This window comes from Mustela nigripes, chromosome 14 (assembly GCF_022355385.1).
Source record: "Mustela nigripes isolate SB6536 chromosome 14, MUSNIG.SB6536, whole genome shotgun sequence".
In the NCBI taxonomy this organism is placed as follows: domain Eukaryota; kingdom Metazoa; phylum Chordata; class Mammalia; order Carnivora; family Mustelidae; genus Mustela; species Mustela nigripes.
The window spans coordinates 105,116,604-105,143,109 of record NC_081570.1 but is presented as its reverse complement, the minus strand read 5'-3'; the positions used below and the strand labels follow the sequence as shown (position 1 = coordinate 105,143,109).

The 26,506-nt window shown below is 49.3% G+C and overlaps 2 protein-coding genes across 2 annotated transcripts; one reads left to right on the top strand and one right to left on the bottom strand.

Moving 5' to 3' along the window:
- The first annotated feature begins 344 nt into the window (after positions 1–344).
- Positions 345–14,610, top strand: SV2A (synaptic vesicle glycoprotein 2A). Its single transcript, XM_059376009.1, has 13 exons — positions 345–435; positions 4,069–5,023; positions 6,293–6,473; positions 7,287–7,438; positions 7,552–7,685; positions 8,303–8,392; positions 8,639–8,749; positions 8,933–9,021; positions 9,326–9,490; positions 9,676–9,809; positions 11,389–11,595; positions 12,184–12,343; positions 12,719–14,610. The coding sequence occupies exons 2-13, from the start codon at positions 4,402–4,404 to the stop codon at positions 12,900–12,902; spliced, it is 2,229 nt and encodes a 742-aa protein (XP_059231992.1). The 5' UTR covers positions 345–435; positions 4,069–4,401; the 3' UTR covers positions 12,903–14,610.
- Positions 14,611–15,463: 853 nt separating this feature from the next.
- On the bottom strand, positions 15,464–16,387 carry BOLA1 (bolA family member 1). The gene is made up of 2 exons (XM_059374448.1): positions 16,277–16,387; positions 15,464–15,947 (listed from the first exon to the last, which is right to left on the bottom strand). Exon 2 carries the CDS (start codon positions 15,942–15,944, stop codon positions 15,531–15,533), a length of 414 nt encoding a protein of 137 aa, XP_059230431.1. The 5' UTR covers positions 15,945–15,947; positions 16,277–16,387; the 3' UTR covers positions 15,464–15,530.
- Positions 16,388–26,506: the final 10,119 nt, after the last annotated feature.

Below are 26,506 nucleotides of genomic sequence, written 5' to 3'. Positions count from 1 at the left end.
AAGGGGCTGCCTTGTTCCCCACCTCCCTTTCTGTCTGCCCACTTGTCTTCCTAACATCACTATTCCTTCCTTAGTTCCTTTCATCTTTTATTAGGAGCGGGCTGGGGAAGTGCTGTGTGTCCTCTCTAGCTGTGTCTGTGACAACCCCCTTAGCCCCTCCATCGTTGCTCCCCGATGCCCTGAGGCCATCCCCTCCTTTTTTCTTCTGCCGTTCCCCACCCCCCAACAATGGTCTCTCCCGGTGCTCAGTGGCGCCGGGGGTGGGGGGGGGGGGAGGAGGCGGGCGGAGGCGGGGCCGGAGCGTGTATGGGGGGGGGCAGGTCTGCATTGCCGCTTCCCCTGGTACCCGGAGCAGCAGTCGACGCTGCCGCCAGCCCTGCGCCCGGGACCCCCACCCGCACCCGGGACTCCCCTTACCCGGGGCGCCCCGGCCAGGTGAGACCCGTCTCTCAGTGTCTTACCTCCACCCCACCCGGGGCAGAAGCATCCTTGCTTTGCCTTGCAGCCATTTTATCCTCCGATGCTTTGCTGGGGGTGGGGGGTGGGGTGGGGAGGGGGGTTGACCGTCTCCACTTTAGGGGTGAGGGGGCTGGTGGTGGTCTGAATGGATATTTATTTCAGTGGCTGTGAGGATCAGAATACATATATGGAGTAGGGGTGTTTTTCTCGACCTTAGCCAAGTCGCTACTACCTCTCAGATATGGACGGGGTGGGGGGTTTGTTAGGTGGGCTAGCGTTCCTTCAAAGTCCAATGCCCTCCTCACCTTGCACACCCTCCGGCCCCCCCACCCCCCCGCAATGATAAGTGACCTTGGCTGGGGCCAGAGAATGGACACTGCCTCAGTCGGCTTGCCTGGAGTTGGGGAGGTGGGGACAGAGGAGGAAGGGCAGGTGAAGGAGGGAGGGAAGAGAAAGGAAGAATGGAGATGCTGGGTAGAAAGATGGTAAACCACCGGGATTGAAGCGCGCATGGAGGGGGCTTTGGGTCGTTGCTCCCGAGTGCGGGGGCGGGGGGTGTTGAGCGAGATGGGCACTTGCCCAGAGGTAGGACTAAGGGTGGTGGTGGGGGGGGGGGGGGGGGGGGGCAGGCGGGGAAGGGGTTCGGTCAGTTCGGGGGGCTCCTCTTTTGCGCCGGAGCAGGGGGGAGAGGGGGGGGGGGGGTGCTAGGGGGTTGGCTATTGCTGCAATTGCCGGTAGAGGCGGTCTCTATGCCTGTGCTTGTGGAGGTCTCTCCCTGCCGCCCAGCGTCTCCGTATTCCTCCGCTGTGCCTTCATCTTTTTCCCCTTCCGAATTGTGAATGCTCCATCTTCCTAAGCCTGGGATAGGATGTAAGGAGGGGAGGTGCAGCCTGGGGCATCTTGGGTGGGAGCCGAGGCTCAGTCACCCAGCTGTAACAAGAAGGGGAGCTCCAGCCCTGTCCCCCCCCCCCCCACCCGCTCCTGTCTTACCCCCAGCCTCCCCGGTTGGTGGATGTTTTAACTGACTGCTTCTTAATGACCTTGTCACCTGGACTAGGGAGGGTTGGGGAATGCGGGTGACTCCCAAAGTCAGGGATTTTGATGGGGGGTGGGAGCTTCTGGACCCTCTCCTTATCGTCCAGAAGGGAAACCTTTGCTCGGGAGCCCCCCTCCCCTGTTCTGCGTAAAATCTCCTGGGCCCATTTTTTTCCGGTCAGGAGGAGCCAGCCAACCTTAAAGGGACGTGTAACCCTGAATCTTGTCTCCTATAACATCCACCTCTTCAAGTCCTGTCTCTCTCCCACAGGCTTAGCCACCCTGTGCTGCTTTGGGGGCTAAAAATAGCACCACTTCCTCACCAACTGGAAGAATTTTTCTTCTTTCTCTCCCTCTGACCTCCTGGGCTCATTGGCCCTGGGGGAGCTGACTGTTGAGCCATCATATCCGGATGTGGCTCTGGGGCCTTATCTACCTACCCTCCATATACCTTCTCTGGGGTAACTAGTGTTGACAAACACAGGATGTGGCTCCTGATGGGTCCATCTATCTCCTTCAGGGTTTGGGGGTTGCGGGAGATCCTAGATGGAAATCAAAGGAGATGAAAGCAAATGGACATGCAGTGAGGGGACTCCACATTTCCCTCTCTTGCATGGGGGATGGTTGGGGACTTGAATCACAAAGAAAAGAAGGTGACCTAGGGGTCACTGGTTTTGGTCATTGTGGTCCACTGCTCTCATCAGGCCCAAGGGGCTAAGGCCCTGCTTGTCAGTGCTTCTCTCTGAGCCACATAGTGTGACTTACCCCTTCTACCCAAGCTTCTGTATGCATGTGTGACATTTAAGGAAGGCCCTAGATGGGTGGGAGCAGGAGGCAGGATATTTTTAGGGGAATGTTCTCTGATCAGAATCTCATCCTGCTTCCTCTTTTTCTGTGAAGGAAAGGGGTTTCTCCTGTGCTTCCCTCTGGAGGATGTCTTTTTTGGGGGGAGGCCCAAGGCCCCCTTCATTCTCTCCTGGCCTCCTACGCAGTACGGTATTTGTGGACTCCTTTTTCCTTGACTCCTGGAGGAGGAGCAGAAAGGATTAAGGGAGGTTAGGAAGGGAGGCCCTGGAGAAAAGAGTCACAGCTATGGACATTAGACCCCCATGCTGGAAAAGTATAGATCTGGTCAGCCATTTCTATTCCTGCCCACACCAGGGAAGGAGCCATGGATGATGTCCTGAGGGAAAGTGGCAGCAGCCAGACATTGCCTTTTCTCCATGACCTCAGGTTCCAGGTCTCCCCTTTTTTGAGTCTTTCCTAGTTTGTCTGGAGAGAGACAGTGTGGGCCCATCTGCTGGAATTAATTTGAACACAGAGGGGTCTTTGGACTCTGTTTTGGGAGGATACCGGACAACAACCTCCAAGTACAACCTTCAGTTTTTCCCTTGCTGCTTCCTGCTTCCTTCACATTTTTTTTTTTTTAAGTCTAGTAGGAAGGAGGGAAACTAATATTTGTAGAATATCTCCTATGAGGTTGAATTCTCTTGTGGACTCAGAAAAATAAAATTATCCCCAGTTTAAATATAAGGACACTGAGGTTGAGGGAAATTAAATAATTTTCCCAAAAGCAGTCAGTAAAGTAAATGGCAGAGCTGGGATTTCAACTGAGGTCATATAACTGTCGTGTGCTTTGCCCCAAACCAGCTTTCTCCATGAACATTCAGGGTGGCTTTTGTCCTGGGGTCTCGTGATGGAGTGGAGAGGATCCCACCATATTATCATCATTGCAAGGAGTAATGACTAGTATTTATTCATCACTTTGTATGTGCTGGGTACTATCCTAAGGAACTTCCACATATTGTGTCATTTAGTCCTTTCTTTCCCCTTCTTAAGGAAGAGGAAACTGAGGCTTGGGTGTTCAGAGTTATGCCTGAGGTCACTTAACTAGTAAGTGTTGAAGCCAAAAAGTCAAACCTAAGTCTCTCCAACTCTGGAACCCATCTTTTACCCACTGAGAAGACCCTTCCCTGTGAGGCCTACAAACATAGAACTTGAGGGGAGGAGCACAGAAGCCTCACTTCAGGTGACTGAAGTCAACAGTTGGGAGGACTTGGTCCGTATACACATTCTTTCCAAGCTCTGCACCAAGTTAGAAAGCCAGAGCGGATTAGAATAAAGAATTCTGGTTTCCCATATTTCCTGTTTTGTTCTTTGCAGGTTGGTGGTAAAGCAAGAAATCTGATCTTTATGTGGGACAGGGGATCAAGAGGAGGGCTCTAGGTGACCCTGACTCTAGAGAAATCTCATAGGGCTGATCTCCAAGGTCAAAGTAAGGGACCTTATGCTGAACGGTCCACAGTTGGTCCAGGAAATCACCCCTTTTTACTGAGCGTGGGCTTGAAGCAAGGAGACCATCTGTAATACATGGCCCCAGAGGGGCTCTGGTTGATGGGAGCTCTATCTTGGCCTTCTTTACCATCTTAGGCTTCACAACCTCCTCCCCCCCCCCCCCCCCTTCTTTTTTCGTTCTCCCCCAGCCCCCCCGTTTGACGGGGGCGGTCTTTCCGCCTTTTTTCCCCTTTTACGCTTCACCCCCCCCCCCCCCCCCCCCCCTTTTATATTTTCTAGATCTCCCGAAGCTTCTAGAAGAAAAGTAGGCGGACTTTCCTGAGTTATCCTGGCTCTTCGTCTTAGCCCCCACAACCTGGCTCCCCTCTCCCTTCCTATTCCCCTGCTCCCCATCTCCCTTCCCCATGTATCCAACTGAATTGGCCAGCACTCCTCACCCTCATTTCCCCTCCTAGACTTTCCTATTTTCTCATTCCGTGGCTAGAGATATTTGAACACACTTCATCTAAGTACCTGGAGGAAGGAGGCTTTCTAACTTCACAAATCCTTGAACAAAATCTGAATAAGGAGCAGGGAGTGGAGGAGGTATAGTGAAGTATTCCCAAAGACATCATGGAAGAAGGCTTCAGAGACCGGGCAGCTTTCATCCGTGGGGCCAAAGACATTGCCAAGGAAGTCAAGAAGCATGCGGCCAAGAAGGTGGTGAAGGGCCTGGACAGAGTCCAGGATGAATATTCCCGTAGATCCTACTCCCGCTTTGAGGAGGAGGACGATGACGATGACTTCCCTGCCCCTGCTGATGGCTATTACCGTGGGGAAGGGGCCCAGGACGAGGAGGAAGGTGGTGCGTCCAGTGATGCCACTGAGGGCCACGATGAGGATGATGAGATCTATGAGGGGGAGTATCAGGGCATCCCCCGGGCAGAGTCTGGGGGCAAAGGCGAGCGGATGGCAGATGGGGCTCCCCTGGCTGGAGGGAGGGGGGGCTTGGGTGACGGGGAGGGCCCCCCTGGTGGCCGGGGGGAGGCGCAACGGCGGAAAGAACGGGAAGAACTAGCTCAGCAGTATGAAGCCATCCTCCGGGAGTGTGGCCATGGCCGCTTCCAGTGGACACTCTATTTCGTGCTTGGCCTGGCACTGATGGCTGATGGTGTCGAAGTCTTTGTGGTGGGCTTTGTGCTGCCCAGCGCTGAAAAAGACATGTGCCTGTCAGACTCCAACAAAGGCATGCTAGGTAAGACACACTGGGGAGGCACTCTAGCCCTGTCCTGCCCCAAACTCTAGAAACACCTCTGGTCGTGAGAACCCCTGTCCTTACCACTGGGCTCCTAGAAGCCTGGTCCCAAGATGTGCCCAGAGAGCTTGGAGTTCCTCTGCACACTCTCCCCTCACACACCCTACTCTTGAGGCTGGGTCACAGTGAGGTCGTTTGTGCTGGGCTGGGGCTTGGGTGGTGGTCTGCTTAGTTCTCCAGGAGGTGGCCATGTTTCTTTGGACACTTCTCTTTTGTCAACTTGACCCTTTCCCTGATCTGGGAAACAAATCAGTGTCTAAACTTCCTAGTTTAGATGGGAAGTCAGTTTAGGCTGACTAGGATAGGGGAACAATCCTAGGCCTGTCTTCAGCCAGAGAAGATGGGTCATACTTGCTCTTGGCCAGGCTTGGGAGTGCTCAAGGGCCAGTGAGTGGTCTCTAATGGCCCTTCCTGATGTGAACCCTGAGGGAGGAAACTCCCCAGACTCACCCACAAAGGATCTGTCGTTCTTGCCCTGCTCCCAAGTTGCCATGAGACCTTGGGCAGATCCCCACTCCTTGGGGCTTGGCTGAAGCATGGCTAAAATGCAGAGTTTGGAGTAGATGATTTTTAAGATCAGCTCCAACTCCGAATATAGGAAAGAAGTAAGAAACAGGAGAGTTTTAGGTCCAGAAGCCCTGGAGCTAGGAGGAGTGAAAGACAGGTTCTGTGTGGGGGATTTCATGGGGGGGGGGGGACAGAAGGAATGGAGCTGCTTTCCCAGGTACATGAGAGACCCCTCCTGCTGCTTTGAGGGCATCAAGGCTGGGAGGGGAGAGGTGACCCTAGGAGGGTTTGGGAGAGTGGGACAATCCATTGCTCCTTCCAGGCAAGCCAGAGATGGGGATGGTGTGTGTGTGTGAGAGAGAGAGAGAGAGAGGGACAGAGAGACAGAGACAGAGAGCAAGAGCTGAGAGCAAGCAAGAGAGAGCAGGGGTTGGGGGGGTGGGGCGAGAAAGAAAGAATTCTTGGGTCTCTCATGTCTGCCTTCTTGCCTTTGAATCCCTGGCCTGCGGGGATGGCCTTCCATCTTCGCTCATATTTCACCTTCTCTTACTTGCTCTCATCTCTGGGTAGACTTAGCTATTCTAGAAGTCCTCCAGCTCCTCAATCCATTCTGCTGCAGCTCTATCTCACTTAATGCTCACAAAGTGCGAGAAAGGCAGCATGTCCTCTCATACCCCTACTGCCTCTGTTTCCCTCCTTCAGGCCTTATAGTCTACCTGGGCATGATGGTGGGAGCCTTCCTCTGGGGAGGTCTGGCTGATCGGCTGGGCCGGAGGCAGTGTCTGCTCATCTCGCTCTCGGTCAACAGCGTCTTCGCCTTTTTCTCATCTTTCGTCCAGGGTTATGGCACTTTCCTCTTCTGCCGCCTCCTTTCCGGGGTTGGGTGAGTGGCCATTTCCTAAGCCCCTGGAGGAGTCCTGAAGGAGGACCGTCCATGGTCGCTGTTGTATTTCTAGAGCCCAACACAGTGCCGGCATACCAGATGTCCCTCCAATCTGTATGCGTTGAATGAATTCCTTTCTCCTACCAACTTCAGGCCCTCTTCCCCCTGTCCAGGACCCATCTACCGCCTGTCCAGAACACCATCCCTTGTCTGGTGCACTCCTCAGTCTGCCACCCACCCTCTAATTCCATTCTGAGACTGGCTTCATGAAGAGGCCTGGTGGGTCTCAGCCTTAGCCCTGGGTGCCTGCGAACCCTTGAGTTATCCCTTTTCTTACTGACATATTTCCTGCATTTGACAAAAGACCTTGCTAACACCCACGGCGGCCAGAACTTGGAAGCCTTGACCCATCACACTCCCACACTCCCTGAGGTACCAGCATGTGTTCATTGCCCGGGCCACAAGCTCTTGTCCTTGGCCTGCTCCCCACAGGCCTGCCCTCAGACTCTTTTCCCATCTTTCTCCTCTGGGCATTTCCCCTCTTGTCCATAATTATCTTCCCTCGTGCAACTCTGCAGTCATCTTCAAGATTCAACGTTTGCGCCTCCTCTGCCCCTGAGGCCTCCCTGCCTGTCTCTCAGGGTCCCCAGGATGGGTGTTCCTGGCTCCTGGGGAGGGAGTATGCAGGGCACTGTGGGAGAAATCTTTTTACTAAGGTGTGGCAGATGAAAGGCGCTCAGGGATGCAGAGCGCTGGGGCAAGGGATCAGGAACGGGCTGTTTTCTAATGCTCAGTTCTTGCGATGCCCTCCAGGATTGGAGGGTCCATCCCCATTGTCTTCTCCTATTTCTCGGAGTTTCTGGCCCAGGAGAAACGTGGGGAGCATTTGAGCTGGCTCTGCATGTTTTGGATGATTGGTGGAGTGTATGCCGCTGCCATGGCCTGGGCCATCATCCCCCACTACGGTGAGCAGCCCCCAGGGAACGTGCCCCAGGGTCTCCCTCTTCGCCTGGGTGCCTGGTGGTGGGAGCCCCCCCAGCCTCAGGCCTCTCTGCTGATGCTGACTTGTCCCTGCCAGGGTGGAGCTTTCAGATGGGGTCTGCTTACCAGTTCCACAGCTGGAGGGTGTTTGTCCTTGTTTGCGCCTTCCCTTCCGTGTTTGCCATTGGCGCACTGACCACACAGCCGGAGAGCCCCCGCTTCTTCCTGGAGGTGAGTGGGGCGGGGGGTGGCCTGGGGGAGGGGAGGCAGGGGGTTCTGTGTTCAAGCACTCACGGTAGGTTTGGTTTGGGGGACCCTCGCAGGGTCCATACTTCTGGGGACTTTGGCTTGCTCCCTTTGTTTGGCGCTGTATCTCTGTAGGGGGTGGTCTCTGTGCACAGAGAAACGAGGGTACCTCCTCACCCAGGAGTGGCTTAAGATGTTGTGGGCAGTGGGCCTGGTCCCGACTTTAGAGTTCAAGAGACGTTCCCATCCTCTACTTCTTCCCTCTCCAAGTAGCTCTTGGTCCAGCAGGGTTAGGAAGCTGCTCTTCCTCTGACCATCAATTCCCTTGTTTTCAGTTCTCTTTTATTGTCCCCATGGATCCCTAGGACCTGTAGTTGTATCTGTCTCCGGGACTCCCCCTGCTATGGCCCAAGTCCAATTATATTTTGCCGTATCCCTTCTTGGGCCTCATTCAGAGCAGGTGATGTCTGTGCCCAGAGGTTGGAGGTAGTGGGGGGGAGTCTTTTTGTATCTTGGGACTAGAGAAGCCACAGGGAGGGGGCCTGTTGCCCTGGCTCAGGCAGGAGCTAACCCAGATATGGGAACTGTGTCTGTGGCTCTAGAACGGGAAGCATGATGAGGCCTGGATGGTGCTGAAGCAGGTTCATGACACCAACATGCGAGCCAAGGGCCATCCTGAGCGAGTCTTCTCTGTAAGCCACAGCCCTCCCCATGATCCTCCATAGCACTCCGGTCCCAGCCCCACCAGCCCCTCTCTACCTTCCCTGACCTCTCCAACCATACCCCATACCCTCCCTCGATGTCATCTCTTGGGGTATCGTGGTACGTCTGTCCCCCGCCCCCTGCTTGCATTTTGCTCCCGGAGGAGAAACCGAGGCTCCAGAATGGGGTTGGGAAATAGAGACTATATGATGGCTAACCCCCTCTCTTGACCCCAGGTAACCCACATTAAGACGATTCATCAGGAGGATGAGTTGATCGAAATCCAGTCAGACACGGGGACTTGGTACCAGCGCTGGGGGGTCCGGGCCCTGAGCCTGGGGGGGCAGGTAACGAGGGATGGTTCCGTGAAGAGAGAGAAGGGAGCGGGAGAGGTGGCGGTGAAGGCAGGGCTGGAGCCTGTGTGTGGGGATGGTGGGTGACCTGAAGGGAAGGGGTTGAGTTGGAGAAGGGGGGACCTGGGGGTACTAGAAGTTAGTGCAGCCTCTGTCTGACTCTTTTGTTCCACCTAGGTTTGGGGCAATTTCCTCTCCTGTTTTGGTCCCGAATATCGACGCATCACTCTGATGATGATGGGCGTGTGGTTCACCATGTCATTCAGGTGAGGGGGTGTGTGGGGGCGGTGGGGATCAGAGTCCTGAAGACCAGATGGAAGTTAGACAGGCTGGGGGTGGGGTGGGGAGACTGTTCCAGGCCGAGGGAAGAGCAGATGCATGGGAGAGAAGAGTGCGGTGGGTGAGTAGACCAATGTGAAATCCCCCCAGACCCTGGGCAGTTGGTGAAGGGAGGAGGGGGGAGGGATGAGGCTAGAGAGGTGAGCAAGGTCCTGACTCTCCCCCCTCATTTCTGGACCCTTTGGTCCTAATCCTGAGCCTTGTCTGATTCCATCGTCCTTGACTTTCCAGCTACTACGGCCTGACTGTCTGGTTTCCTGATATGATCCGCCATCTCCAGGCAGTGGACTACGCAGCCCGGACCAAGTTGTTCTCTGGGGAGCGTGTGGAGCACGTGACCTTTAATTTCACGCTGGAGAATCAGATCCACCGTGGGGGACAGTACTTCAATGACAAGTACATGGGGAGCTTTCCATGTCACTTCATCCCTGTCCTTTCTACCTCTTGTATGAGCCTGGGAGTTCGGAGACAGGGTGTTTGGGGGGTAAATACCTGGGGTTTCTCCTCACTTCCAAGGAATGAGTCTTGGAGGAGGGTATGAGGATGAGGGGAAAGTATGTCTCATCATCCTGGCCTTCCAGGTTCATCGGGCTGCGTCTGAAGTCAGTGTCCTTTGAGGATTCCTTGTTTGAGGAGTGTTATTTCGAGGATGTCACTTCGAGCAACACATTCTTCCGCAACTGCACGTTCATCAACACTGTGTTCTATAACACTGGTAAGGTGGTGTGGCCGGTGGCTGTCAGACCAAAGGTCTGGGTGGACCCTGAAGGGGGGAGAAGGAGCCTTGCTCATTCCTTAGCTCAGGGTTCACAAGCTGAGATCTGTGAGGCCCTGCAGGAAGGTGGTACGCAGGCCTGTGAGCTACTACCAAGAATTCAAAAAATCGAACGGAAATGGAACATTCTCTGTAATTAAACGTTGTAAACGTTCTCTGTTTTAAGACTACCTGGCAAAAACATCAAAGTTATTTGCCTTTGAGCTGGAATTCAAGTAACTGTGTGATGTTATGAATGCACTTTTGAAGAGGGCAAAACTCATTCCAACAGGGTCTTCAGGAAAAAAATCATAAAAGGGATATTTGGTGGGTAAAAGTTTGGAAATCATTGCATTAGTCTGTTTTTTTATGTGTGTGTTTTTTTTAAGTGCCTGTTTTTTGGTGTTTTGTTTTTTTTTTTAAAGATTTTATTTATTTATTTGTGGGGGCACCTGGGTGGCTCAGTGGGTTAAAGCCTCTGTCTTTGGCTCAGGTCATGGTCTCAGGGTCCTGGGATCAAGCACCATGTTGGGCTGTCTGCTCAGCAGGGAGCCTGCTTCCCCCCTTCTCTCTCTGCCTGCCTCTCTGCCTACCTATGATATCTCTCTGTGTGTGTCAAATAAATAATAAATAAAATCCTTTCAAAAAAGAGATTTTATTTATTTATTTGAAAGAGAGAGAATGAGAGAAAGAGCATGGGTGGGGAGGGGCACAGGGAGAAGCAGACTCCCTGCTGAGCAGGGATCCAGATGTGGGACTCGGTCCTGGGACTCCAGGATCATGATCTGACCTGAGGGCAATTGCTTAACCAACTGAGCCACCCAGGCGCCCTGTTTTGTATTTATTTTTGTTTTGTTTTTAAACATTTATTTGAGGGGTGGGGCGGGGAGGGGCAGAGGGAAAGAGAAAGAGCTTTAAGCAGAGTTCCTGCTAAGCAGGGAGCATCATGAAGGGCTCGACCCCACTATCCTGAAATCACCACCTGAGTGGGAATCAAGGGTCTGCTGCTTAACTCAGTGACCCCCCACCCCACATTAGTCCAGTTTTTAAAACAGTGATTCTCAAACATGAACTGCTGCTTTGTCAGCTAGACTGAGGATCCCACCTCTAATGGAGTACTGGGTAAGTTTTTCCCACCTTGCAAGGAAAAATAATGGAAAGGACTTCTAATGATTTTTAATATCTGGCTCAGGAATTTTTCCTAGACCCACAGCACCACTACTGCTTAAAGTCAGCTAGGGCAGACAAAAGGAATGACTAAGAAGCAAAGATTATTAGTGAGATAACTTGGAAACAGCCGGTACCACTGTTCCGTTTCATAGACTGTGGTCATTTCCTGCACCATAGGAACAATCCTGGTTGCCAAGGTGCTCTCATTTGATATTTTATAATGAATGCCCTGAGCAAGTTTGAGAGCCCTGCCCCCCACGACCCCCTCCACCCTGCCCCACTAACCCCACAAAGGCAGCGCCCTGAGCCCTGCCTTGAGCCTCCTTATCCCATTTCACTGACACCTGCCTTCCTTGGTCTTGGCCCCCAGACCTGTTTGAGTACAAGTTTGTGAACAGCCGTCTGGTGAACAGTACATTCCTGCACAACAAGGAGGGCTGCCCGCTGGACGTGACAGGGACCGGCGAAGGCGCCTACATGGTGTACTTTGTCAGCTTCTTGGGGACGCTGGCTGTGCTTCCCGGGAACATCGTGTCTGCCCTGCTTATGGACAAGATTGGCAGGCTCCGGATGCTTGGTAAGGGGGCTGGTGGGTGGTGGTGTGTCAGAACTGACTCGGGGGCCGGGGACCCAGGGCGAGGCTGTCAACACACTTCTCCCCTGATTCTGAAGGAAAAGCTTAGTCAGAGAAGGTTCTCTCTTCTGTTTAGGTCTTGGCTGCGAGGTGGGGTGGGGCCTGGCGTGGAAGCTTCTCTGGGGGGGTAAAGGAGTAGGCAGAATAGCGAGCACGCAGGCTTGGAGGCTATGGGTTTTGAATCTCAGCTCTGCCACCTACCTTGGGCAAGTTACTTCACCTCTCTGAGCCCAGGTGTCTCGTCTGCAAAATGGGGGTGATGACAGTATTTGCCTGATGCACTAGATCAATGCATGTAAAGATCAGGCTCCCTGGCCTATAGCTGTCATTGAAGAGATGGTTGTTACCAACGTTACTAGTAGAAAGAGAATTATAAGTGAGGTTGGGGATGAGGGAGGAGCCTTCGTTTTGAGTCCTTGGGGAAGAAGAGTCTCATCCTGGGCTACCCTCAAGTCTGGTTGATGGCATGGGGTGGGTCGTGGATGGGCATCACTGTGGCTGGGTTCATGTTCCCTCCTTTCCTGGCTCCAGCTGGCTCCAGCGTGATGTCCTGTGTCTCCTGCTTCTTCCTGTCTTTTGGGAACAGCGAGTCAGCCATGATCGCCCTGCTCTGCCTTTTTGGGGGGGTCAGCATTGCATCCTGGAACGCGCTGGACGTGTTGACCGTTGAACTCTACCCCTCGGACAAGAGGTAGTCAGAGTGTCGTGGGGGCAGGGCCGCCGGTTTTGGGGGAGGTGGGATAAGGAAGTGGGCTAAATGGGAGATCATCTTTAGGGTTAGAAGGATGCACATTCCCATGGAGTTTCTCCTCTAAGGGCTGTTAACTTTAGTATTTGCTCCTTGAAGTCTTAGCTATTAACCAAATTTTTTGGTCTTCTTTTCACCTTGCCTCCCAATCTCTATTCCCTGATGTCCATGCCTCACCTCTCCTTCCATCCTTCCTCTCCTTCTTGGACACCACCTGCCATCTCTCCATTGCCCTCCCACCTACTTGCCCATCCCCTACAAATCCTCCCGTGCCTCTTCGTTATCTCCTCTTCGGACTGCCCTGGGGACTTGGAGCAGGACCACAGCTTTCGGCTTCCTGAACGCCCTCTGTAAACTGGCGGCCGTGCTGGGGATCAGCATCTTCACATCCTTTGTGGGAATCACCAAGGCTGCCCCCATCCTCTTTGCCTCGGCTGCGCTTGCCCTCGGGAGCTCTCTGGCCCTGAAGTTGCCTGAGACCCGGGGGCAGGTGCTGCAGTGAGAGGGCCGCCGGGCTTTCGAGGGTGGCAGGCACACTGTGAGGCCAACGGCTCCTTCTCCCTCCCTGCCCTGCCATCCCGGCCCAAGCAGCCTCACTCCCCACTCCCCTGTGTTCCATGTCTTAGCCGTGTGTTTGTGTGTACGCGTGCGCGTGTGCATGTGTGTGACCCCGTGGGCAGGAACTACAGGGAAGGCTCTTTCATCCCCATTTGGGGATGCAGCTCTCCTCCCCACCTCCTACCCCCTCCCCCCGTTGACTTTGCACAGGAGAAGGCTCGGGCTCCCCCTTCTCCCCCAGTGTTAGTGAGGGGTCCTAGCTCTTCCCGGCTCTAGGGGGTCCAGAACAGGCCTCCTGCCCTCCCCCTCATCCCCTCTACCTAGGCCCTGGTGAAACCATGGGCATGTGGTTGTGGGCTGGCGGGGGGCTGGGGCTCTGTGTAGTCCATGGACCAAAAGAACTTCTCAGAGTTGGAAGGGCCTCAGGTGCCCTCTCACAGCTGTCAGATGCTGGGGGAGTAGCAATAAACCTCAGCCCCCTGGCCTCCACTCCCAACCCCCCAATTTGGGCTACAAGTAAGGAGCCTGAGTTTTATGAAATTAGCTGATTCTTATTTATTTATATATTAAGTTCTGAGGCAGCTCAGCAGGCCTGTGTGTATGTGATTGTGTGTGTAGCACTTCACGTATGTGTATGTATGTGCCATGGGGCAGGGTGTCACTGTCCTAAGATATAAGCCAAGAGTGATCTCTGTGGATACACACACTACCTGCCTCCCATAGTCCCTCCCCTAATCTTGTTTCTGAGCCAGGCCTAGGAGGGAGGAGTCCCAGGTCAGGCAAGGATGAGTCCTGCAGTCTAGCCGGACCAAGGGCACCTGACGAGGTCCATCTCCTCACCTCCTCTCAAGAAGCACAGGCCTCTGGAGTGAGAGGCTCTACCCACAATAGCACAGACAGGGACTGCACAGCTGCCCTCCCACCCCCAACCTGTCCCCTCACAAGCAGGGTAGCAGGGGAGGGAAAGAAACCAGGCATGGGGTCAAACCAGCAGATCAAAAAGCACAAGGAGCTGGGGCAGGGGCAGAAAGCAGGGGCCCTCCTAGCAACTCCTCTGAAGTGGGAAGAGGTTGGGCAATAAGCCAGGGACCTCCTAATGTGGGACCAGAAGCCTCGGTTTCCCCATTTCACCCTTTCTACATGATAGCCCCAGTAAGTTAAGCTGCCCTGTCTCACCCCACTGTGTGGCTGCTTTCTTTGGTGCCCTCCTGCTCCCCCTCCCCCCACTGTAGCTGTGACGTGTTGTAGTTTTTAGCTGTTTGTAAAATGTTAAAAAAAAAAAAAAGTTAAAAGGAAAAAAGTGAAAACAACAACAAGAAAATCCAAATTCACCCTCCTCGTGCTGCGTCTGGTGCCCCCACGCTGTGGTCACTCCCCCCATTTTGTAACACTGAACCAGGTGGGGACTGTTTAACTCTTTGGTGTCTGTGCTCAAAGGACCACCTTCTCCAGTGCCCAGTGTACAAGTGTGTACCCCCTTTCCTTACCCTTCATTTGCTGGACGCAGCCTTCTTCCTTGTGCCCTCTGAAGGGCACATCCATCTCTCCTGCTCTCCTGGAGAACCCCCCTAAACTCAACTCTGTTGATGTGAAAAATGAAATGAAAAATTACGATGAAAAATAAAAAGGAAATAAATCCTTAAAATCCCAAATGGCTATGTCTGTGCTGTGTTCTAATCAAGCCATTTTCTGATTTTTTTCTTTCCATGCCTACAGCTGACCTTGAAGTCAGGGTCCCACCTTCCCTCTTGGTTGATCTCTGTGCCTCTCATCTCCTATGCCAATTCACTTACACATCACTGCCAGGTCACTCTGCCCCAGAATGCTCTGTGGTATGCCCTTCCTCAAAACTCTGACTTCCTATTGTCCAACCAGATGCAGTCTAAACTATAGCTCAAAATGATCAAGATTTATGTTCATCTTTTTCTTTAGTATCTAGAGTCTATTACCACATTGAGGTCATTAAAGTTGTTTATCTGGACATCACTTTAGCTCCCCTCAGAAATACAACTTTAAAAGACTCCTAAAGAAAAGGGCTATATATGAAGTTTTCTCCTTCTATATCCATTTTTTGTAATATCATCTTTGCACTGCCTTAGTGTGTTTTAGTTTTTGTTTTGGTAAGGATTTTTCTGAGAAAAAAAGGCAAATCCTTTTGGAAATGGACAGGCTGATAGAAAGGCAAACATTTCCCTGGTATGAAATTCAAATGTATTTGTAACTCCTGTCTTGTCCAAGCAAGTCACTGTCTCGTTCAGTTTCTCTGCCTTTGCTTGAGCTCTTCCCCCTACTTGTAACATCTTTCCTCTCCTTTTCGGTTTAAGTAGACTTTCCTTTAAAGATCCAATTAGGTCACTCCCCCCAGGGAAGCCCTTCCTCGATCACCCGAGGCTACTCTTTCCTTGGGTAAGCTCTGATCTGAAATGAGTTGCTATCTCCAGAGAATATATATATGCTGGCTGAATGGGGCCCAAGAATCCTATCCCTTACAAACACCAGACTGTATTGACCGGAAGAAAGCCCGTAGTTTATTCACAAACCATTAGCATCCTGGTCTTCCCTCTCCTGGGGCTCAAGGGGTTCCCCGAGTTTTCTTGTTCCCACCCAAGCAAGGGGGGCTCATGTCCAGTTGAGGGTTTTCCTTCCACTGGGCCGGGGTCCGTGCCTGTATGGCCAGTGCGTGGACTGGCCCAGCCAGCTCCTCAGACAGGGCAGCATGGACCAGCCGGTGCCGTTGTAAGGGGCTCAGTCCCTCAAAGCGAGAGCTCACCACCGCCACGCGGAAATGCGTCTCGCTGCCTGGTGGGACCGCATGGCCGCCGCTCTCGTTACGCAGCTCCAGCACCTCGGGGTTCAGGGCCTGCTCCAACTTCGTGCGAATGGCTGCCTCGACGGGACCGATAGTCCCCAGTCCTGCGCTGCTCCGGGACAAACAGACGCGACCAGCCATGGAGAACAGGCGCCGGAGCAGCTGCCCACTCAGCATCGGCTACCGCAGAGACAAGGCCCAGAGCAGTGAGGGTCAGGGCTTCCCACCCCAAACCGCCCACATCCGCACTCCGCTCCTGCAGGGTGCCCCCCTCAACTCCAGACACCAACCCTCCCCTCTGTGTGACGTGGGGGAATTTGGCCAGCAGCAGAGGGCCTACGAAGGATCGGAAAGGGCCAGCGAACAGGCACATTTAGCAGGAAGTGCAAGGCACATTTAGCAGGCCCATTTAGCAGGGAGTGCAGGGGTTGCAAAGACCGGGTACGCGCAACTCGGGGTTTGCGGTTGAGCCAGTGTCCCCTTTAAACCCCAGGCTGGGCCCTTTCTACCTTCCGCTCAGCCTTGGCTACCGCAGTTGTGGCTCAGGGACCCGACTCCCGAAGTTCTCGGACAAATGCTGTCGTCGCGTCCTGAGGCACGCTGGGAAATGGAGTCCTGGCTACGCGGCAAAGGCATGGGCGCAGGCCCCACGTGATGCCCCGAGGGCTAACGGGAATTGTAGTCTATGAGCTTTGGCGACTCGTGGTCTTAGGTTGTGAAGCAGAGTTGGAAAAAATCCGGGAATTCCTGCTCAGTTGGGACTGCTGTTATTTGATACATTTTATTGCCATCGAGCTGAACTCCTTTACTTTACATACAAGAAAATGGAATCTGTTACATTTACTGGACACATAATTACTGTGCGCAGACCAGTCCTGAAGACTGGGAAATAAAGCTGGTCTGGTCCTCGAGAATTTTTGATAGCACTGAGGATGAACAAGCAAGCGGGCAGTTACAATATTGTGTGCTAAGTGCTATGATGGGACGGAGAACAGGGTGCTAAGGAATCATGTCAGCCAGACCTGGGGCGCAGAAGAAACTTCAGAGAGGAGATTTTAGGAGAACGGTTTAGAAGAGACAGCTCCAAAGCGCTGTCTCAGTTCCCTCATAGTCAAGCTGTGGTAGTCGCAAACGCAAAGGCCTGGAGAGAGAACTCTGGAGGAGTGGTTACTTAGGGTCTAGTTAAGTGTAGTCGGAGCCTGGAGGGGGGCGGAGGGAGGGGCAGGGATAATGATGGGGAGTGAGTGAGTAGGTAGAGGCAGGGGCTGGACTACACTGGACCTTGTAGGCCTTGTTAGGTGGCTTTGTCTTTATCCTGGTAGCAGTGGGAGGCTAGTGAAGGTTTTAAGTAGGGCTTTAACGGGATGAGCTTTTTTCCGAGATGATATGTAAGTTTTCAATTTGTACTTTATTTTTTATCTTTAATATGTTATCGATTATTTTCCCATATATTCCCAAGTATTTTCCCCAGCTTCTAATTTTGAAAAATGTCAAACCTGCAGAAAAATAGAATCCAAAGCAATAGCTACTTTTCAATATTTTTTACATTTATGTATAGTATATGCTTATAAATATATATTCAAGTACTATAAATATATATTCAAGTACCTGTATACTTTAAAAATATACTTATCAAATTTGAAAATAAGTTGCAGATAGTAGAGGCATTTCACCATCAAGTACACCAACATGTATCACCTGTATATTCTCCTGTATAACCATAATATCTTTATCTCGCTCAAGAAATTGAACATAATGACATATTTTTTCCTAGCCTTTAAAAAAATTTTTAAAACTTTCAGAAAAGTTGCAAGATTAGTAAAGTGAGCTCCCTATTTACGCTTCATCCAGATTCACTGACAACATTTTACCAGACTGGCTTTGTCTCTCTTTGACTTTGTGTCTATAATAACAATAATAAAATCATTGTTATTTTTGCTCAGTCATTTGGGAGTTAGTTGCAAAAATCTTTATATTGCACTACTATCAACTCGAGCATCTATCTTCTGAAAACAAGGCCTTTTCCTACATAACCACAATAACATTACCACACGCAAGACATTTAACATTCATACAATATTATTATCTCATACACAGCTGACATGCAAATTTCCCCAGTGGTCTCATTAGTGTCCTTTATAACTTTTTATTTTTGGGAAACCAATCAAGGGTCATGCATTGCATTAAGCTGTCTTTAAATTTGTATTTTGCAAAGGTGATGTGAATGGGCGGAGAGGTAAGGGTGAAGGCAGGGAGGTTGGCTGCAGAGTTATTTGTAGCGGGCTCAGTGAGAGATGATGATGACTTGGATGGTGGTGGTGGTGGAGGTGAAGGTGAAAGTGGAGAGAAGTTGTGACTACAAGATACATATATTAGCAGGGTAAAATCCCAGGATGTGGTGATAGGTTAGTTATGGGAGGGGACGGGTCAAGGATGACTATCAGGCTTGTACATCCGGATGGACGGCGTTTGTTCTGTAGGATACAGAATGCTGGAAGGAGACCCGGTTTGAAGGGTGGAGAAGGGGAAGATTCGGCGCCCAGTTCAGTTTTGGGCTTGAGTCTGAAGTGTCTTTATGGCATTCTAGAAGAGATAGCAAGCTGGATATATGGTTCTATGTGTGTGTATTTTATTATTAACTTTTCCTTCTGAAGTACTTTCAGAGTTATAGAAATCCCCAAAATGATACAAATAATTCCTATATATACCTGTGAGATACTAAAATATATATAATTATATAAATATATATATATATATATTTATATATATATAAAATAAAAAATATATATATTGGTACCTGGCCCAGGTTCCTGGCATAAAACTCCTAAAAACCTTGTAAGATCCTAACTGGAAGCAACTCTTGTTCTAGTATTGGTCTTTGACCCCAGTTGCTGACACAGTGCTCCTGTAACCCTTGCAACTTCATGGGTGATAGGAGTATCTTTTGTTCTAATAAGGCAACTCTGAGGGGGGATCCTGCCTGAGGGGTGGTCTCCAGAAAGACCAGGTCATGATTAGAAGCTTGGAATTTCCAGTCCCACTCCCGTTCTCTTGAGAAGGGAGAGGGGCTGAAGATGAAGTGCCGATGTGATAAATTTTCCATAAGATCCCAGAAGTATGGAGCTTGGGCAGTTTCTGGGCTGGCGAGCATATGTAGGTACTGGGAGAGCGGCCTGTAGGAGAGCCCCGTCCCACATACCTCGCCCTTTCTCTTCCATCTGGGTGTTCTTCCGTATCCTTTATCATATCCTTTTGTAATAAACTGGTAAATGTAAGTAAAATGTTTTCGTGAGGTGTGTAAGCTGCTCTAGCAAATTATTAGAACCCAAAGGAGGGGAACATTGGAACCCTAATTTATAGTCAGTTGGTCAGGAGGACGGGTGACAGACAGCCTGGGCTTACAGCTGGTGTCTGAAGTGTATGTGTGTGTGGGTGGGGGATAGTCCTGTGGGACTGAGCCCTGTAACCTGCGGGATGTGATATTGTCCCTGGGTGGATCGGTGTCAGAAATGAATTAAATTGTAGGCCACCCAGCTGGAGTTGTGGAAGATTGTTTAGTGTTGGGGGAAAACCACACATTTAGAAGTGAGGTGTTTTATGTGACCAGTAGAGGAGACTCACAGGGAAGAAACACACAGGAGACAGACTGAACTGAGGTATTCTGCAACACGGGTGAAAAATGGAGTGTCTCCAATACATAATCCCTCCTCTGATACTCAGATTATCCAAATATTAACATTTCATTATGTTTGCTTTATTTCTATGTATTTATTTACACATAAATAATTTTTTTCTGAACCATCTGAGAATAAGTTTCAGAGATAAAGCCCCACTTACCTCTAAGCAGCTGTGATGGTTAATTTTATGTGTCAACTTGATTGGGCTATAGTGTGCCCAGATATTTGGTCAAACATTATTCTGGGTTTGGGGGGGTGAGATTAACATTTAAATGGGCAAAACAGATTGCCTTCCTGATATGGATGGGCCTCATCAATCAGTCAAAGGCCTGAATATAGAACAAAAAGGCTGGTCCTCTTTGAGAAAGAGAGGAGTTCTTTCCTGCCTGAATGCCTTTGACTTGGGACTATGGCTTTTTTCCTGCTTTGGGACTCAGACTGAAACATTGACTCTTCCTGGGTCTCCAGCCTACTGGCCCTCGGATGGGAACAGCAGCATTGATTCTCCTTGTTTGCAGGCCTTCATCAGCTCTCCCAGGTTTCCAGCTTGCTGACCCATCTGCCAAATCTTGAGACTTGTCAGCCTCCATAATCATGTGAGCCAATTCCTTATAATAAATCCTTCTCTCTCCATATATATACCTATATACAAATATATTTATATATCCTATGAGTCTGTTTCTCTGGAGAGCTCCCCCTCCCTGCTTTTTTTAAGTGAGGGGAAGGCAGAAGGAGAGGGAGAGAGAATCTTAAGCAGACTCCACGTCCAGTGCAGGGGGTATCGTGGGGCTTGATTTCACAACCCTGAGATCACGACCTGAGCCGAAATCAAGAGTTGGACACTTAACCCACTGAGTCACCCAGGCGCCTGTCTCTGGAGAACTCTTGTATTTACTGATGTGTATTTAGTTAAAAAAAAAAAAAAAAAAAAAAAAGACATTTTCTCACATAGCTACAATATAATTGTCAAACCCTGGAAATTGACATTGATACCGTACTTTTATCTAATATACAGATCTTACTCAAAATTTGTTAATTTCCCCACTAATATCTCTTTTGTATAAAATGAAAAAAACATGTTCTGGTTCCGGATCCAATCTCGGGGTCACATGTTGTATTCAGTTGCTATGTCTCTTTGGTTTTTGTTAATCAGGAATAGTTCCTTAGTCTTTGTCTTTTATGACTTTGACATTATTGGAGAGTACAGACCATTTACTTTGTAACATCCCTCAATTTGGGTTTGTCTATTATTTCTCTAGGATTCAGACTCAGGATACACATTTTTGGCAGGAATACTGGAGAAGTGATATTGAGCCCTTTTCAGTGAACCATACCAATGGGCATGTAATTTGACATGTCATGGCTGGTGATAATTCCGATCATTTATTAAACTGGTATATTTCAGTTTTCATCATTATAAATTTATTCTTTTTCCACTTGTAACTGTGGGTGATACTTTGAATCTATGTGTTATCTTGTTATTAAGTTTTTGTCTACTGATTTTAGCATCTGAGAAGGTATCTGAAGCAGGGGTTACTGAAGACGGAATGAGGTTATCTTGGGATAGGTGGGTGGGGAAGTGGGTAGGGGTGGTAGAATCATGTCAGGAGAGAGTATATGATGAGAGAGAATCCGATTTTCTCCTAAATAGCTCTGGCTAGCGTGTGAAGAATGTATTAGAGGGATAGGAAGAATAGAAAAGCCGTTGGCAGTAATCTGGTGAAAGAATCTGAGTGAAGGAAGGAGATGGGCTAGAGAGAAGTAGATCAATTAGAATACTGCTAAAGAGATGGAATCTATAGGAGTTGTTTTTGGTCAGCCCTTTGCTGCTTGCTAATCCAGTGACTGATGGGGAATGATGGGAGGCTGTGTTTGAAGAAGGCCTTGCGAAGGAGGTGATTTAAACAGAGATTTGAATGACTAGGGGGAACTAACCATGTGAAGAGATCTGGGCAGAGAAAATGTATCCATTATGTTCTTTTTAAAAATTATTTTTATTATTATTTTTTCTTCGAGCATGAGAGTGGGGCAGAAGGGCACAGGGAGAGAATCTTAAGCAGGCTCCACGCCCAGCACAGGCCTCACTTGGGGCTTGATCTCTGGACCCTGAGATATAACACTTAACCAACTGAGCCACCCCTGCCCTTATAGTCATTATGTTCTAAATATGTTATGTCAAGGTCAGTAGTGGCATACCTGGGTGTTCAATTGAATGTATTGGATGGATATGTGAACTAATGTATGAAGAGAGAGCTGATGACATCATTATTTCTGTTGCAAAAGTGAACGAAAGCTTTGTAAAAGCTTTGTAAATTGCAAACTCCATAGGGCAAGCTTAGTGTCTTTGTTTCTAATAAAAACATAATCATAATATCTATTATGTAGTGAAGGTTTGTCATGGCCAGACTGAGACTTTTAGAGGCTTTAAACACCAAGAGAGGGGCGCCTGGGTGGCCACCTCATGTGTAATTAAAGAAAACAAAACAAAAAAAACAGTAAACACTAATCTGTGACATGAGGATTGGGATGTCCCGCAAAATACTCACTTTCCCTCCATGATGATTACTTCAATATTTGTTCTTGGAAAGCTTAATTTGTGCTTATTGGTGTATAATTTACACATAAGGAACTTATAAATATACAGTTTTATTCTCCTTATGAATACACCCATATCAAGATACAGAAAATTTCCAGCACCCTAGAAGGCTCCAGGGAAGTCAATACCACCCCACCACAGGTAACCATTATTCTAACATCTATCACCATAGATTAGTTTTGCCCATTTTTAACTACATATAAAAAGAGCCACGTAGCATGAATTCATTTGTGTTTGCATTCTTTCATCCAATATTGTCTCTGATGGTGTGGCAGTAATTTGCTCATTCTCACTGTTGCGTAGTATGGCAGGATACAAATATACCACATTCTGGTATGTGCTCTTCGTTGCATGCATTCATTTCTGTTTGTTTATGTATATCCAGGAATGGAATTGCTAGGTTATCTGATAAACCTAATGTTTATTTTTGAAATGATAAATCAGTCCAAAGAATTTTAGGCATGTCCCTGTTAATGTTGGTGCTAGGTACTGTTCTAACCCCATGAAGTAGCTACTATTATTACTTTTGCTCTACCAGTGAGGAAGTAGAGACCCTTAGAGGAGAGGTAATTTGCCCACAGTCACAGATCCGGAAAGCAATGCAGAGTCAAGCTGTAGAATATGGGCTCTCAGATGTTAACCTTTTCAGCCTCCTAATACAGTTTTGGGCCCTCTCGGGTTCCAGGCTCCATACTAGGTTCTTTACGTTTGTTGTCATTTATTCTAACAACTCTATTATGGTTGGATGTATTTTTGTGTAATTGATGAGCTTTTGGTCTATCTTCCATCACTCTGGCTATCGCCACGTACTGTTTATAGTTGGCATTTGGAGAGTGGTTGTTGAGTAAAGAGAAAGATTTTTGAAAAGAAGATGCTAATTCCCTAAGAGCGTTATGCCATTTATTCATGCCGGAAACATTTAATAATAGAGCCATGTATAGAAGGAACTAAGGATGCAGATTCAAAGAAGACATGGTCTCTCCCTTGAGGGTCACAGAAAGGAAGTGAGAGCAAAGTCAAAGCACCTTACAGAGTGGTAAGTGCCAGCAGCAGGATATGAACAGAGAGGGGGTACACACTGAGGCGGTGTGTGTGGGAAGGGAAGACCTCATGAAGGAGCAGGTGGTATCTGAACCCGGAAGGATGGGGAGTGTTCTGCCAGGTCAAGAGGAGGACAAAGCATTCTAGCCATTCAGGCCTTGCTCGAACAGTGTGCCGCTCAGTATGCAGGAGGCTGAGGGTAGTGCTGAGCAAGGCGGCTATAGAGGGGAAGGAAGAGGAACATGGTGGAATGGAGCCAGAAGACAAAATAAATATTTGATTAACTAGATTGCCTGGAAAGGAACTCAGTTCCCTGTCTAAAAATACCAGTTGCCTGCTTGGGAGCCTGTTTCTCCCTCTCCTCCCTGCTTGTGCTTTCTCTCTCTCTCAAATAAATAAATCTTTAAAAAAAAAAAAAAACTTAAAAAAAATAAAAATCCCAATTGCCTTTTTGTTGAAGGAACTAAGAGCCAGCCTGTTTGTGATGCTGCACTACTTTTACGGATGGCCTGCTCTATTTCTTGTTTTACTAGCTCTAGTAAGAGCGCTGGGCAAAGAGCTCTGGGGAGCGATAGACAGTAATTGAGTCTCATATAATCTGTAGGATATTGGCCTATCTAGACTTATCTAATAAGGTTTTATAGCTGGATGAATCTCATGTACTAAATCTAATTTCTCTCATTCTCTTCCTTTGTTTAATAGAGGAAGAAAGGGTGGCTGTGTAAGTGAAGTGGCCTCCTGCAGCTGGACACCTAGTGAGTGAGGCCGCTTGAATGCCCTGAAGAGCACAGGTTTTGAGTCAGGCAGACCCAAGTTCAGATCATGTCTCAGTAAATGGCTGTGTCCCCTTCAGCAAGCGCTTTGACTTCTCTGAGCCTCACTTTCCTTATCTGTGACACAAACAATTGTCACAGGTAGCCCCTAGCGTAGAGCTTATCACACAATAAGGTTCCGTATAAATCTCTTTGCCCTTCACCTTTCCTAATAGCAGCAGGTCACTGCCATAGAAGTAAAAATGAGACCAGAGGTCAAAGAGAGGGGGAGGTTAGCTGCCCCCTCAAGCAGGGCCTCTCAAGGTGCCAGAGTTGTGGTGGGGTCCCCACTCTCTGGGTTCAGACCCTATAGGTCTGAAAAGTTGACACGATCCGAACTTCCAGAGGGTACTGGCTCACTGGGGAGAGAACTTACACTACTAAAACAACACAAGAAACTTATGAATAGTCTAGAATGCAAAGTCATTACCCTCCAGTGATATATCTTCTCATAACTGGCTCACCCCTTCTCAGTCTCATATTTGTATCTTGAAGTAGAACAATCAGAACGTGGTTAATTGAACCTAGAATCTGAGCTAAGAGAGACAGTCAGAACTCTTTCACCCAGGTTGTGAGAAAAGGCTGAGCTTTTTCCAAGGACCCTTCTGTTATAGCCTAAACCTTTGTGTCTAGCAGACATATAAATATACATTCTTAGTGCTGGAAGAACAACACATTCCTACTGTGATTGCCCTGTTGAGACTCTGTGTGGACCACCTCTTTCTATTAATACATGCATCTTCTACCGTGATACAGCTGATGGGGTTAGAATCACCTTCGGGTACATTCTGCTATTGAAAAAACCTTTGATTGGACATGGGTGTTTCACAAATCTACACCAGTATTCTTACCAGAGATAATCTCTACAAATAGTTGATTTTAACTTCCAGAGTTTAAATTTCCTCTATTTTCCAGTTTCAGCTATCTTTATCCCCTTTGCCTTGCAGGTACTTGATAAAGGTCAGTTCAATAAAGGTGAGGATGAAAGAGAAAACATCTGAAATGGGCTCAAGGAAGAGGGTTTAAGTGTATTCTTTTTTTTTTTTTTTAAAAAAGATTTTATTTATTTGACAGAGAGAGATCACAAGTAGGCAGGGCAGAGAGGTAGGCAAAGAGAGAAAGGAGGAAGCAGGCTCCCTGCCAAGCAGGGAGCCCCATGCAGAACTCGATCCCAGGACCCTGAGATCATGACCTGAGCCGAAAGCAGAGTCTTAACCCACTGAGCCACCCAGGTGCCCTGTCTATTTTTTGTAGCATTCTAGAATGCAAATGGTGGTGAGAGGTGTAGAACACTCCAGGGTGGGAAGCTGAGAAGAAGGAAACAAGATTCTCAGTAAAGATTTCTCTAGAAGGCGTCTGGAGGATGAAGGAAAACAAATCTGCTGGGCTGTTGCTGAAGTCTAAGCGAGCAGTGGGGAGGCAGACAAGAGCACGGCGAAAAGGCTGAAGAGATGTTAGGGAAGTGACCGGATGTACTGTTGAGATGCAGATAAAGGAAGACACTGGCTTAGGTTGTATTCAGAGAAAGAGCAAACAGAGGCGACTGGGGCCTTTTGGAGAGTTCGAACTGTTGGGACAAATGGGCTGAAGTACCCGGTAAGCAGTTTGGGGTCAGGGTCTAAGCTTCCGGGACAAATCTGGATGTCTATAATTGAAAGCATGGAAGTGGGAAGACTCCCCGGGAAGAGTGAAGGGTGGAGGCAGGTGTTGGGTAGGAGGCAGAGCCCAGACGGACACCGGATTGTAGGGACGGGCAGAGAAAAAGGAGCAGGAGGAGGGAAATCGGAAGACATTTTGAAAGCCAAGGCAGCAAGTTTCAAGGCGGTATCGGTTGCCTCCTGGAGGTCAAGAGCAGGAAGACAGATGTCCAGTCCTTGGTTACGTGGATTCGGAAGAGCGTAGGCGGCTGGGGGCGGGGTGGGGGGGGGGAGGAGGCGAAACCACACCAAAGGCCACTATTCCATTGCAGAGAAAGCGGACGGCCTTAGTAACATATTCTTTTGGAAGTCTGGCTGTGAAGACAGAAAAGGCGAGACTTGAGGATAACTTAAAGCTCAAGGGGATAATCAGATTCAGAATCCGTATCCTCGAGTGGGAGCAATTTGCTGAAGGCTCTCTGGAGACCCTGTGGGTCCTTCTTATGATTGTTCTTCTAGCTCTAACTGTGAAGGGGGAGGGGGCGGCGGAGAAAACGACCCCCGCCCTTCTCTAAACTGGAAACAAGAAAATCCCCATTCAGTAAAAGGCAAAACAAAACAGCGTTTGGTCCGAAAGCCTTCTTTCTTTAAAAGTCCTGGCATGCAAATAAGGGGCTTTAATGTGGCTCCCAGCGATTGGTAGGTACTTACGAAATCCGTCATTTCCTCGTAGTGCAGGATTCAAACGAAGAGGCTGCTTTCCGCCTTCCTATTGGCTGTTTCACTGGGCTACTTCCCTTTACCCCTCCCGGTAGCTCTTATAAATTACACCAAATTGGTTATCCTTTCCACTTCCTTCTCCTTGAATAAGAAGCTGTAACTGCAATTTGGCCGTAATGTCAGGACGCGGAAAGCAGGGAGGCAAAGCTCGCGCCAAGGCCAAATCACGGTCGTCTCGCGCCGGCCTGCAGTTCCC